Source organism: Primulina huaijiensis, unplaced genomic scaffold (genome assembly GCF_012295235.1).
Source record: "Primulina huaijiensis isolate GDHJ02 unplaced genomic scaffold, ASM1229523v2 scaffold42647, whole genome shotgun sequence".
NCBI classification, from domain to species: domain Eukaryota; kingdom Viridiplantae; phylum Streptophyta; class Magnoliopsida; order Lamiales; family Gesneriaceae; genus Primulina; species Primulina huaijiensis.
Genome location: NW_027360255.1, coordinates 1 through 13,319, shown reverse-complemented (window position 1 = coordinate 13,319; position 13,319 = coordinate 1). Strand labels below are relative to the sequence as shown.

The window sequence follows — 13,319 nt, the reverse complement described above, 5'->3', positions numbered from 1 at the left end:
TTTGTGTTGTTCAACTTTGATAGTATATCTTTTGTGTTTTGTTTTATAATATATGTTGATTGTATTTTTCTTGATATTTTTTTGTATTGCTTATTGTCATAACAAAATGTGATACTTTTTTAGTGGAATTATAAAAATATTATTTTTACTGTAAAATTATCAATTTTTTGTTAGTTATGTTATGAATATTTATTATGTAATATACGATTAGTTGAGTTAAAAATTTTATTTTTTTTTCAAATTTATTATTTTTCATTGTAAATACATAGTTTTTGTTTGTTATGTTACAAAAAATATTATGCAACATATATTGATTAAGTGAAAAGTATTTTTTAAGTTTCGGGTCAATCCGACTCGTGAGATTGTTATACAAAAGATCTAGTTATAAATAAATGATATTATTAAACGGTTTCTCATATAGCCAAATGAAATTTTAGAGCTTGGTTCTGCTAATTAAATTTATAAAAATAAAAATTTATTTATTGTGGTAAATTTGTGAGATCGTTATATTACATATAAGTCACATACAAAAACAATAACTAAGCAGAGCATAGCGTACAATACGAATTGTATTTGGTCCATTTGACATATAAACAAAGATAGACTTGATTTTCATGGTAAAATCTTTGACTGCCATTATTTACAAAAAATTTACATGGATATTGTGTTGAATTAGTTTCATCCATAGTTTTCAAAATCGGATATTGGACCGATGGTTAAATCATAGAACAGGATGGCATTTTGGTATGAGTCATTCGATTTACCAGATAGTCATGACCCATAATTAAGTACCCAAAAAAACCGGTGAGTGTTTATTTAAACCAATGACCCAATAAAAAAAATTAAGAATAATTATATATACTTCTTGGCAAAAACTTGTGTGAGACGGTTTCACGATTAATATTTTGTGAGATGGATATCTTATTTGGGTCATCCATGAAAAAATATTTTCTCTTTTGTTGTGAATATCGGTAGGGTTGACCCGTCTAACAAATAAATATTCGTGAGACCGTCTCACAAGATACCTACTCATTATTCTTTTGAGGTTTATCATAATTACCAAAAATCTCAACTAACATAAAAATTATGTAAACCTCATCTCAAGTTTATGTCAAACTTACATTTACATTATTTAACTATAAAAATTACATATACATATCAATCTTATATTTACTCATCATATATGAGTATTCAAGAAATGAGTTCATTTTGTTTTTATTGTTAACGTATTTAAGTGAAAAGTTAAAAAAAAAAAAATTTAAATAAAAGCACAAACTAAATCATAACTTTATTTTGATTTGGTTTTATTGATTTTAGTTTTGAAATACATCGTGTAAACAGTAATATTTTGAGTTTGTTTTAAATTTATTTTTATATTCATTTTCTTTACTTTTTTTCTTAAATTAAATTTTTGTACATCCATAATCATTAATATTATGAACAAAATGTGGTAATTGTAAGATATATAAAAATTCTGAGGAGTTATATATATTTAGTTTTAAAAATTAAAGAGTGTAAATATAATTTTGACATAAATAAGTGATATATAATTTTCAAAGTTAGTAAATTTATTTTATAATCATGGAAAAATATAATTAACCCAATAAAAATATCTAATTTTGTATTCGTAGAATTAACCGGATGATTCCAATAATCCAGTTATCTGCAATGACCCGTGCCTTTGACCGAATCGACGTCGAGAATGCTACTTCCGATCACTAGATTACCCCAAAATCACTTAAAAAAATAATTCAAAAGAGTTAACTGCGGTACACGGATTATCATGGAAACATGGTCAATTGAAAACAGTAGGGTTAGCGTGATTGATTGGATTGTATGGGGTGAGGTGTCAGATTAGGAGGAGAGAGTGGATCTTACTCCGGAAATTTTCTTGTTGTATTTGTATAAGATTATTAATCGATTATATTAATATAAAACAAAATAAAAATATCGATAGACCATATTTTTTTGTTTTAAAATGAAATTATCGATTTATTATTTTATATAAAATAAAAACCAAAAGTACATATTCTAATGTGACGTATACTCAATCGAGATTAGGTTATTATTGTTCTTATTGTGCGTGATCTCTGCAACTATGGCAGACTCTCCATGCTTTCCCCGAGTAATGTCTTTTCCTCTCTTCTGTCAAATATTATTATTAAGATTCCTTTGTATTTACCCGCATTATGATATATTTTTCATATATTATTATTTTAGTTTAATTTCTCTTCTTCATTTGAGAGTATATTATCAGAGATTTGTGTACTTTTACAGTTTTACACACACATATATATAAATAAAAGTATAAAAACGTGTGACTTTGATAATTTAAAGTAGAAAACAAATAATAAATTTCATAAAAAGTAGCTTAAAATAATAATTGCTATGCTTTGGAACTTGGTAATGGTAGCTAGCTAGGCAAGAGAACAAATCTCAACCTCTGCACGCAATTTGAAAACTTGTCTGATAGCATAACATGGATTGCTTCCTTTCAAACAAACACTATATCTATGCAGATTCAAAGAAATGTATGGATCACATTTTCTACCCAATATTTAATATGGGATAGAATTCTTATCGTAGCTACATCCCGACCAAGCGAAAATAGAATATAGATCGAGTCGCGTTGTTTATATTTTGGTTCTATACTCGGTCTCATATCTCGAATAGGATTGTTGATGAGCGATAATTTTTCGTCTTGTTTTCTGTATACGTGATTGCAGGGGCGGAGCCAGGATTCTTAAATACCTGGGGCTGGCTCCATCATGTGTTAAACGATAATAGATTCAGATAATTGAACCGAATATTTTAAAATTGAATTAACTGGACTTTTTTCTAACAAACCGAACCGACCGAACTTTACTGCGAAAACCTAACAAACCAAATCGAAAAAATCGATTATTTCGATCAGTAACACAATCAACCGAAATTTTAGAATTTTTTTTTAAAATAATCATGTTTTAAATAAAAATTGCAATATAAAAATTATATTAAATAAATTTAAATTTTATTTATTAAAAAATATTTCTAAATATAGTACTATTGTATAATAAATTTTATTAGACATTATAATATTTATATCCTTGTAAACTTTATTCGATCGCTCTATCAGTAGGGACAATTATTGTACCTCAACACCGAACCAAATTTTGAAATTAATTCATTTCGATCTATTATTTTTGTTGAAATCGATATTTTATTCACTCATAGACTGTAATATAATTGATGTTTGCTCGTTATTTTTTGATATATGTTCTTTGGTTTAAAAATAACTTGACAGTTTTATTTTCTTCATTCTCTTAGTTACTTAACTAGAAAAATTCAATCAATTTTATAACAAAGAATTATTTTTCAAATTTCATACTTATTCAATTTTCGGTTATTATAAATTGAAAAATCACAAAACAAGTCCAATAATAATTGCACATCAATAATCATTATACATTTCAACCAATTGATTATTATTCCGAAAATATGCAACAATAGATTTTTTGGGTAAAAATTCAAATTCCAAAATTCATATGCATCATAAGATAATATTATTGCAACTTGAATAATCAAGTCTAAATATTCAATATAATTTTAGAGTCGTTGAATTTTTTTATCTTAAAGTTGTATAATTTCATAGCATACGAAAATAAACAACTCATAAACAGTAATGAGTTATGATTTATGGAAATTGTTTTATTTTTAATTTTTAAACATGAGACTAAAAAAATTAAAAAAAATAAAACTTATAAAAAATTTGTTTTAATTTTAATTTTAATATGGACCGAAAAAATATAAAATATAAAATTATTAATTTTTTTTTATATAAAAAAGTAGGTGGGGCTGGAGCCCACCCTAGCCCAAGGGTGGCTCCGCCCCTGCGTGATTGTGTATTGGCTTAATATAATACACGTCTCTAAAGTCTATATATATATATACACACACACACACACACACACACACACACACTGCTCGTCTAACATTATATGGATGGGCCGTTGAAAGGCCAGAAAGAACGCATCTCAAATTTGCGGAGTGGGCCCTGGACTGATGAAGATAGGTAACCCTTAGCCCAGTACGTTTGGCCCAGCACGATTTTACACGACAACTGCTGGAAACTTGGCAAAAGGGTTCAACTCTCAAATGTTTTATACGAGCCCGCTTATGGCCATGATTTTTGTAATTCAATATGCTCTCTTCTAACCTATGATAAACCAATTTTTTACTGAGTCAAATCTCATTCTTTAATATATTAAATAATTGGTTGCTCCGATCGACGAATGAAAGGAAAACATAAGTACGAAAAATTTTCAATAAATATTAACACCGGGAAAAAATTCATTATAAGCAAAGTGATGCACGTGCTCGTGTGAAATCAATACCAAAAATTATAATTTTGTGGAAAATAGGAAAATAATTTCAATTTTAGTCCTTACTTTTGCGCCACTTGTTCAATCATAAAATTTTAATTATTTTCTTATATCATTCTAGTTATTTTCTTATATCATTCTAGTTAAAATCTATACAATATAATCATGCATAAATCTCTTAGAATAACTATCTTGATCATTTAATTGATTGACAAAAATACATCTTCTTTCATTCAATAAATTTTTTTTTTATAACAACCTATTTTAGTAAATTCTAAAAATAATTAAATGATTTGTTAATCATAATCAATAACTTGAATATTTTAAAAACATTAATTATGTTTAAAATATGTGCACGCGAGGCATAGGTTGCTACTATTTATTATTTTTATCATATTAGATGTTTGACACATTATCATTATTTTATTTTATATTTTTAAAAAAATTGATGATAAAATACTAAAAAAATATTTGTGGTAACTGTACGCACATGATTATGGTTTTTCAAAAGATAAAACAAAGGTTTTTTCTCCAATTATTTATATTCTGATTTGTAGCTTTGTCCCATTCATTTTTAGTTTATTTTAAGTTCAAGTTGAGAGACGTTAGGAAATCAAACCAATTAACTCATACCAACCACGAAGTATGTAGTCTCCATGATTATTATTCCGATAATTAGAAAGGGGGCCATTGAATCCTCCAGCTGCGATATCAGATTTTTATCATTCGAACTTTTTACATGTTAATTAAAAATATGTTGAATTAAGAATTACATATGAATTCGTATAATCTTCTCTATTTGAGTTAGTATTTGAGATTGAATTAGGTGCAAGTCTCGGTCTTAACATGATACAATAGCTCAAGTTCACTTTTATGTGTTGGATTACTCTATTATTTAGATTAATTTATTGAGAGTTATATATATGAATTTAGACAATCTTTCTTCTTGAACTAGTTTTTGGGGTCCAGTTATGTTTTAAATCTCAATATGAGCATGCTATGACAGTCAAGTTCTGATCTTGGTTCAGCCCACCGTTATGTGTTGGACTGTCTTATGAACCATCCGAGAATGTCTTGTAAACCAGTTGTTCATTCCTATGAGTGAGTGTTGTGTGTTAGATATCTCGTGTCGGTTGGATTAAGTCTTTGAGAATTGTATATATGAATTTGAACAATATTTTTTCTTAAACTAATTTTTAGATTAAATTAGATATGAATATCAAATCTTAATAAAATCATGTTTTGTGTGAAAGATATCCAAAGTCCTGACCTGTTCGCAAGAAAAAAAAATATCATGTCTCCAAGTCATTTTATGTACAAACAACTATTTATCATTAAATTATGAAATCAACAATGATTTGGTAAATATGGGTACCACTAGTTCTTGATTTTTAACAATTTAATATCTTGATGCTACTGATTATTCTTGATTTGGATCTGATTCTCTGTCCGTTAATGTCAATTTTAGGGGGCGACGAAATATCATCAAGTATATTAAAAATAATGATTGACTAGAGATAGTTACAAAAATATATCTGGTTCACTATTTTTTTTTAAAATTTCCAAATATATTTGGTTAATATTTTTTTTAAAAAATAACATCTTCAAATATATTAAAAATAATGATAGACTAGTGCTAGTGCTAGTGCTAGTGCTAGTGCTAAAATAATACCCAAAATTTACGCAGCCGGCCAAAGTTACCTCAAATTATTGTCCATGTTTAACACGTGAGAAACAGCGCCCGATTCTATTTGTTTAGATTTGCGTTTGTTTAAATAGAAAAGAAATGTATTATATCTAAGCAAGCAATGAAATTTTTATTTATCTCTGCCATTTCGGAAGTCCTCTTCTTCAAATCTATCTTACTCAAGAAAAAAAAAAGTTTCTTGATTATAAGCGCAAAAAGTTCGATTCTTGATCAGTGTTTTTTACTTGGGATTTTATTTCCTTGAAGGAACTTTAATTTTTAAAATTGTGTCATTATTTCTTGGATTCAGCTTTAGTCGTCTGAGGTCCGGTTTTCATTTTCTTGGATCGAACTTTAGCGAGTAGAGAGATAGGAAAGAAAAAGCGGGGGAAAGATGAGTTTCAGGGAGGATGGTGAAGATGGAAGAGGGGATCTGAGGAAGCCGTTTCTTCATACGGGGAGTTGGTATCGTATGGGTTCGAGGCAGTCCAGCTTGATGGGCTCTACTCAAGCTATTCGAGATAACTCCGTCTCAGTCTTGGCTTGTGTCTTGATCGTGGCTTTGGGTCCTATACAGTTTGGTTTCACTGTACTTTCTTCTTCTCCTGTTTTCCCTTTTTCTTTATTGATCTTTGATTTACTCGTTTAACATATTGTTCGATTGCAAATAGAAGTGGGTTTGAACTTGAAACTAGTGAATGTTTGCTTGTATTAATCGAATTGGGTGGGTTCGAACTTGAGCTAAATTGGGAACATCATATGGTCTTTGGTGGGAAGATTGTATCGTGCTGGAATCAACTTACTAGGCTTGATTTTGACTGTGTTGAGATTAAGTTTGCGACTCTTTCAGTTGATGGTGCTGAATTTCGATGGCATTTATGTTATCAGGGGTAGATGCATGAAAATCGAGTAGCTTTTTTGGAATTTTGTACCTTTGTAGTGGTTCCACTTACTCGAATCCAGTTTTGATAAGGTTTAGATATAAGTGGGACTGAATTAAGATATACTCAAATCCGCTCCATCTGTATGTCCTGCAAATGTAAAACTAAGTTTTTAAAAAGATTTGCCTATACTATCGGCTGAGCTATATTCTTTCACTTTTGAAATTGATGTTGGGTAGTTTCAGAGGTCACATTGTTCTTTAAGTTTGGATCAGTTTCTGGTATCTTATCCGATCTCTTTTTCTAATTTTACTTTATGGGTTAGGATTCATTGAGTGGAATTTCATATAAATTATTTCTTTTTTGGCTTTTCACATCCTTATTTGCACCGGAAATTTATGAAAATTTGCAGTATTATTATTTACGTGATATTTCTTGGATATGCAGTGTGGTTACTCTTCGCCAACACAGACTGCCATTACCAAAGATCTTGGCCTTACAGTCTCACAAGTTAGTGATTGTTGATTTTTCTTGCTTTGGCTTGGTAATTTCTGAAAATAACTAAATGATTGGAACAGTTCTCCTTATTTGGTTCTTTGTCAAATGTGGGAGCTATGGTTGGAGCAATTTCCAGTGGCCAGATTGCTGAGTACATAGGGAGAAAGGGGGTACGAGCTATTTCATTAGTTTTATCAATGGCTATGTAATTGTGTTGGTTTTATGTTGAAAGCATATATTTTGTTAATTTGCAGTCGTTAATGATCGCTGCCATACCTAATATAATCGGATGGCTTGCAATATCATTTGCAAGAGTGAGGCTTTCTTACATTCTGTGAAGCATTTTATTTGCCTTTCGTACTCATCTTTTCAATTTAAATTGATCCTTTTTTTTCTTTTTACATTAGGACATTTCATTTCTTTTCATGGGAAGATTGTTGGAAGGTTTTGGTGTGGGTATTATCTCTTACACGGTAAATACAAAACATTTTGTAGCTATTATATCATCAAAAAAATCATAATAGACTTAAAATATTGTTCTTTTCCTGACTCCTAATTTGAAATAGGTGCCTGTGTATATAGCTGAGATAGCACCTCAAAATTTAAGAGGGGCACTTGGCTCCGTGAACCAGGTTTGCTGAGTGAACTGTCTATTTTTCATTGCGTTCTTTTCACTAAAATCTGTGACTTGATTCTGCTTTCATTTGTTAGCTCTCTGTGACGATTGGAATCTTGTTGTCGTATCTATTAGGACTACTTGTTGATTGGAGATTGCTTGCGGTTCTAGGTAATTCTTTGGGACCTATGACTTTGAACTGTCATTTATTTCGATTCACCTAATATGATATTTTTAAGATTCCTTGGCGTGCAAACAATTATTATTTGATTCTCTTTTAAGTCGGGATGATCATTCCTAGGACATTTTTTTAATGAGTAATTTTGTTGGGTTCATCTTAAATTTGTCTTTTTAATCATGCGGGCCTTTAAAAATTTTGATCCGTGTTATGATGTTTGCAAGTCAGATTATTGATTCATTTCCAAAAAAAGCTTGTACAAAAATACTGCTTAAAACTCTAAGTTTTCACCTTTTGAAACGATGAAAAAAATTCTGCATAAGCGATAATAGGTTTGCAACAATGTTTCCTGACAGTGACTAATTTTTTCATCTCCGTTCACAGGAATATTACCTTGTCTGATATTGATACCTGGCCTATTTTTCATCCCTGAATCTCCTCGGTGGTTGGTGAGGCCACAAACGATTTATTTTATCAAGTTTATTTTAGCTCAGTTGAAGTACTAAAACGTATCATTTTTTTTAAATTAGGCTAAAATGGGAATGACTGATGATTTTGAAGCCTCTTTGCAAGTTCTTCGAGGTTTTGACGCCGATATTACTCTTGAAGTAAATGAGATCAAGGTATATTTTCTCAAATAGTTCTATTCGTCCTAAAACAGGTTTATTTTCTTCTGCAACATTATTTCTTAAAAAATATTCCCCTTTGATTCGTAGGACAATATAATCATTTTCTTGATTGTGAACATGTTTTATACCCCGATACATTTTTTCTGGGTTCTTGCAGAGGTCTGTAGCTTCAACGAGTAGAAGAACGACACTCCACTTCGCAGAACTCAAATCAAGAAGATATTGGTTACCTCTGATGGTACCCATTTATTACCGAACTTTCCCATACTTGTGTTTGTAACCTGATTTTAAGTTTGGCACAATCTTACTCGAGTCCCCTTTACATATCTTCCACAGATAGGAATTGGGTTACTCATTCTCCAGCAGCTATCTGGAATTAATGGCGTCATCTTCTATTCTTCTAATATATTTGAATCCGCTGGTGGGTAAAAGCTACCACCATTTTTTCATGTGCATGGGGATAATACATTTTTATCTTGTGTGTTTTAATTTTTCTTTTTTCAAATATAAGAGCTTTTTATGCATAAACAGGAATCACATCCAGCAATGCTGCGACTGTTGGCGTGGGCATTATTCAGGTAAGATTAGAAAATATTTTTGCTAATTTTAGTTTGCGCGAGCATTCGCAAACTCGTTCAAAGATCTGAAATTCAGGATTGTTTAGGTGATTGCAACTGCCGTTGCTACGTGGTTGATGGACAGAACTGGCCGTAGGGTTCTTCTAATCGTAAGTTGAAGAAATAAAATAATCATAAGGTTTATATGTACTAGATTGCATGACAGGTACATAACTTTTTTGTTCAGGTATCATCTTCTGGCATGGTTCTTAGTCTTCTACTTGTTTCTGTTTCATTTTTTCTTAAGGTAATGAATTAGTTTATCTTATTTTTAGAACAGAGGACGAGTTGTTGGTATTGATGACATTTAGATACTTGTTATTCGATTTTTATTCTTGGTACAATCATCTTTGAAACTTTTGCAATTTAAGGGCATTGTAGCAGAGGATTCTTCATTTTATGGCATACTGGGAATTCTATCCGTAGTTGGGGTGCTGGTATGTCTTGTCAAAGATGCAAATAATGATTCTTGACTTTTTATCTGCACGTGTTTTTCTACTTTGTTAAATAATTTTTTTTGCCTCTCTTTTTCCACATTGTAGTTGATGATTGTGTCTTTTTCACTTGGGATGGGGCCAATTCCATGGCTTATAATGTCTGAGGTACTACCCACTTCATTATCCGAATTGTTTGGAATATTATGATGCAGATTAATTGTTTTAATGGGCAAATTTGGTTAGATAAGTTATTAGCTTGAATAAGTATCTTATGTTTGATATAATATAAATTTTTTCCAAGTGTTAAGTTCTCCGATAGCAGTTTGAAAGTAAGCCCTTTACCCCGTGAGACTGTGAAAGTACTCTGCCATTTTTTTTTTATAAAAAAACAGCAAACAATTTTATATTTGAATGCGAAATGAAATTTGGATCAAAAGTCCGTCCAAATGCCACTTAGTTAAAGAAAAGCCTCTGTTTTAGAAACCTTGACATGTTCACCTTGTATATGGTTACCATAGATTCTCCCGGTGAAAGTGAAAAGTCTGTCTGGGAGTGTGGCAACTTTGGCGAACTGGCTCTTCTCTTGGATCATTACTATGACCGCACCGTTATTACTGGCTTGGAGCAGCGGAGGTTTGTCCGACCTTTCCTCTATTTGCTTGTCAATGCTACTAAACACACAGTACGCAAATTATATGCTGAAAAGATATGATTTGGCTAATTTCTAACCCGTTTACAGGAAGTTTCACCATATACATGGTCATGTGCGTTTTGAGTGTGGCATTTGTGGCAATTTGGGTTCCCGAGACCAAGGGAAAAACCTTAGAAGAAATCCAGTTCTCTTTTAGATGAATTTTTGTATTCTGGTACATTTACCCATTTGTTATTACCCCTTTTTTTGTTGGTGATCGTAATATCGACCACATGAATCGGTTGTGCGATTAATTTTTTGTTTCTGTAAAAAAAGAGAATAAAGAAACCTGGATTCTTGAAACCATGGTAAGATAAGTTATTCATATTTTTTTTAAAAAATTTCAGCACATTAGGTAAATAAATTGTGGAGACATGTTTGACCCTTGTTATTTTTCAAATCCCTGCGCTCTTAATATAAATTTGTTCGCATTTAGTATTATGAAGTTATTGCTATATCTTTAATCATCATTGAATAAAATTCAGGCTCAAAATTTTTTATTTAAGTAGTTCTAAAAATATTATTAAAATATAACATTTGATATTAGCAATTCATTATATTTTGTTACTTTGCCTGTTTGCCGTCCAAGCAAGTGAGGTCGATATGTTTTGTGAATGACTTCCCTTGTCAAAATAATCGATTAATAATTTAAAAAAAATTGTCCTTGTTAAACGAAAAGAAAACAATTATTAAAAAAAAAAAACAACAACAATAGACAACAGTACATAAAACATGACGTCAATTAAAATAAAAAATAAAACATAACAGTATGCTTTCTTAGTTAATTTAAATTTTTTTTAGAAGAATTTGGATACCAATTATTGCCTTAGAATCCTACGCAATAGCTAATTACATGTCAAATCGTGGCCAACAAAAAATAAAATGGCTTCACAGAATTTCACATGCTAAAATCTAAAAACAGCCATACATTGGATGGGACGACCACAACAATGATGCAGTCGGATACTAATCTAATTTGTGTAACACACCATGTAGAATTGGCTGGTGCCAGCTACAGCTACAGCCACAGCTACAGCTACAGCTACAAAAAGTTCAAATGATAAATAATAATAATAATAAATAGGATGAGATCTCAATCAGGGATCATACATGGTCAACTAAATAAAAACTTGAGCAAATCCAAATTATATATAATAAGCTGTGATCTTGAACAGACATGGAGTTCACTTTCTCCAAGATCAAGGATTTCGAGTTCATTGAGAATACTTGCTTAAGAAGCTCGATTCATCTTCAAATTCGTATCAGAATTGGGAGTTGTCCCAAGTTTATTCTCCTTGGCTCGTGATATAGATTAGATGCGTTGGACTAATGGAAAGCCGATATACATGGTTCGACTGATGTCTTATAAAAAAAGGATGCGGTTCATATATTGGAGTAAAATGATGGGATGTATGAATCATGATTGATCTTGTGGTGACGAAAAGTCAACTTTCATGACCCGATGAACATTTCTAACCATCTTCAGTGACTACATGTAAGGATGACAATATCCATTCTTGACAACGTTTGAAAAACTTTTGAGGTTTTTTGCATGAAAATGAAGTCAAACTAACTGCTGTAAATTCAATCAACATTCTGACTAAAATGTAAACATGAAATTTTTTAAGAACGTAGAGAAGCCTGTTAGACATGAGAATAGACTTATTACTGGCTACCTCAACAGATGATTAAGTAATTCTTCCACAGTACAAGATTGAGAAGTCACTAAGTAGAACGCAAACTTAGGAGAAAACGAAACTTAAATTCCAAACGAGGGCCTCCTATTGTAAACAACGAAATGATAGTTTGATATGCTAAGAGACTACTTTTACAGGGTACCTGTCGATACAATCTGCCCAAGGCCCATTTTTAGATGGTTTAACATTCCGAATCGCCTCCCACACTGCGCTATTACATTTGAAACCACTTCCGAAGGCAATCTGCCACACTCTGTGACCCCTACGAATCCTCCCTTTTGCTTCAATATAAGCCAGCTCATACCAAATGGAGCTCGAAGAAGTGTTCCCAAACCGGTGCAGTGTCATCCTGGAAGCCTCCACGTGGACCGGCAGCAACTGCAGGTTTTTCTCCAGCTCATCAATCACAGCCCTTCCCCCAGCATGTATGCAGAAATGATCAAATGCCAACTTAAAATCTGGGATATAAGGCTTCACATTCTTGTTAAGAAACTTCTTCAGTATCAATTTTGCAAAGAACAAAAGTTGCTCACTGACCGGTAGTACTAAAGGACCCAACGTGGTGATATTAGTCTTGAGCGCCCCACCAGCGATAGCCATAAGATCTTTGGACAAAGAAACACCAGTTTTCCCTGCATCATCCTGCTCCTGATACACACACCGAAACGCCTTGTCATCGGAACCTTTATGAGTCCTCACCAGATGAACAAGCTGGTACTTGGCCCTCCTCTTATCTTTACTCATGTTCGACAACAAAACAGCCGAACCCCCAACTCGAAACAAACAATTTGGTATCAACATGGATTTCTTGTTCCCGAAATACCAGTTCTGCGTTATATTTTCAGTGCTCACCACAACCGCATATGTATTCCCATGAACTTGAAGCATATCCTTGGCTAAATCAATGGCAATCACCCCTGCACTGCAACCCATTCCCCCTAAATTAAAGCTCCTAATATTCCCTCTTAGTTTGTATTTATTCACAATCATGGCTGACAAAGATGGTGTCGGATTAAACAAGCTACAA

General features: G+C 31.8%; 2 protein-coding genes across 2 annotated transcripts; one reads left to right on the top strand and one right to left on the bottom strand.

Annotated features, from left to right (window-relative positions):
- The first annotated feature begins 6,152 nt into the window (after nucleotides 1-6,152).
- On the top strand, nucleotides 6,153-10,858 carry LOC140969731 (sugar transporter ERD6-like 6). The gene is made up of 18 exons (XM_073431165.1): nucleotides 6,153-6,637; nucleotides 7,377-7,439; nucleotides 7,508-7,597; nucleotides 7,682-7,741; nucleotides 7,835-7,900; nucleotides 7,994-8,059; nucleotides 8,139-8,214; nucleotides 8,606-8,670; nucleotides 8,752-8,844; nucleotides 9,008-9,088; nucleotides 9,187-9,271; nucleotides 9,382-9,428; nucleotides 9,515-9,577; nucleotides 9,655-9,714; nucleotides 9,839-9,904; nucleotides 10,010-10,069; nucleotides 10,423-10,537; nucleotides 10,644-10,858. The coding sequence occupies exons 1-18, from the start codon at nucleotides 6,443-6,445 to the stop codon at nucleotides 10,754-10,756; spliced, it is 1,464 nt and encodes a 487-aa protein (XP_073287266.1). The 5' UTR covers nucleotides 6,153-6,442; the 3' UTR covers nucleotides 10,757-10,858.
- Nucleotides 10,859-12,203: 1,345 nt separating this feature from the next.
- LOC140969733 (3-ketoacyl-CoA synthase 4) lies at nucleotides 12,204-13,313 on the bottom strand. The gene has a single exon (XM_073431166.1). It carries the CDS (start codon nucleotides 13,280-13,282, stop codon nucleotides 12,410-12,412), a length of 873 nt encoding a protein of 290 aa, XP_073287267.1. The 5' UTR covers nucleotides 13,283-13,313; the 3' UTR covers nucleotides 12,204-12,409.
- Between the last annotated feature and the right edge of the window lie 6 nt (nucleotides 13,314-13,319).

Bases quoted from the DNA above. Each gene is read 5' to 3' on its own strand.
- LOC140969731 (XM_073431165.1), top strand. From the start codon at position 6,443: ATGAGTTTCAGGGAGGATGGTGAAGATGGAAGAGGGGATCTGAGGAAG. The intron at 7,440-7,507 runs GTTAGTGATTGT...TGATTGGAACAG, and splicing joins TTGGCCTTACAGTCTCACAA to TTCTCCTTATTTGGTTCTTT. The intron at 9,429-9,514 runs GTAAGATTAGAA...AGGATTGTTTAG, and splicing joins TTGGCGTGGGCATTATTCAG to GTGATTGCAACTGCCGTTGC.
- LOC140969733 (XM_073431166.1), bottom strand. From the start codon at position 13,282: ATGATTGTGAATAAATACAAACTAAGAGGGAATATTAGGAGCTTTAAT.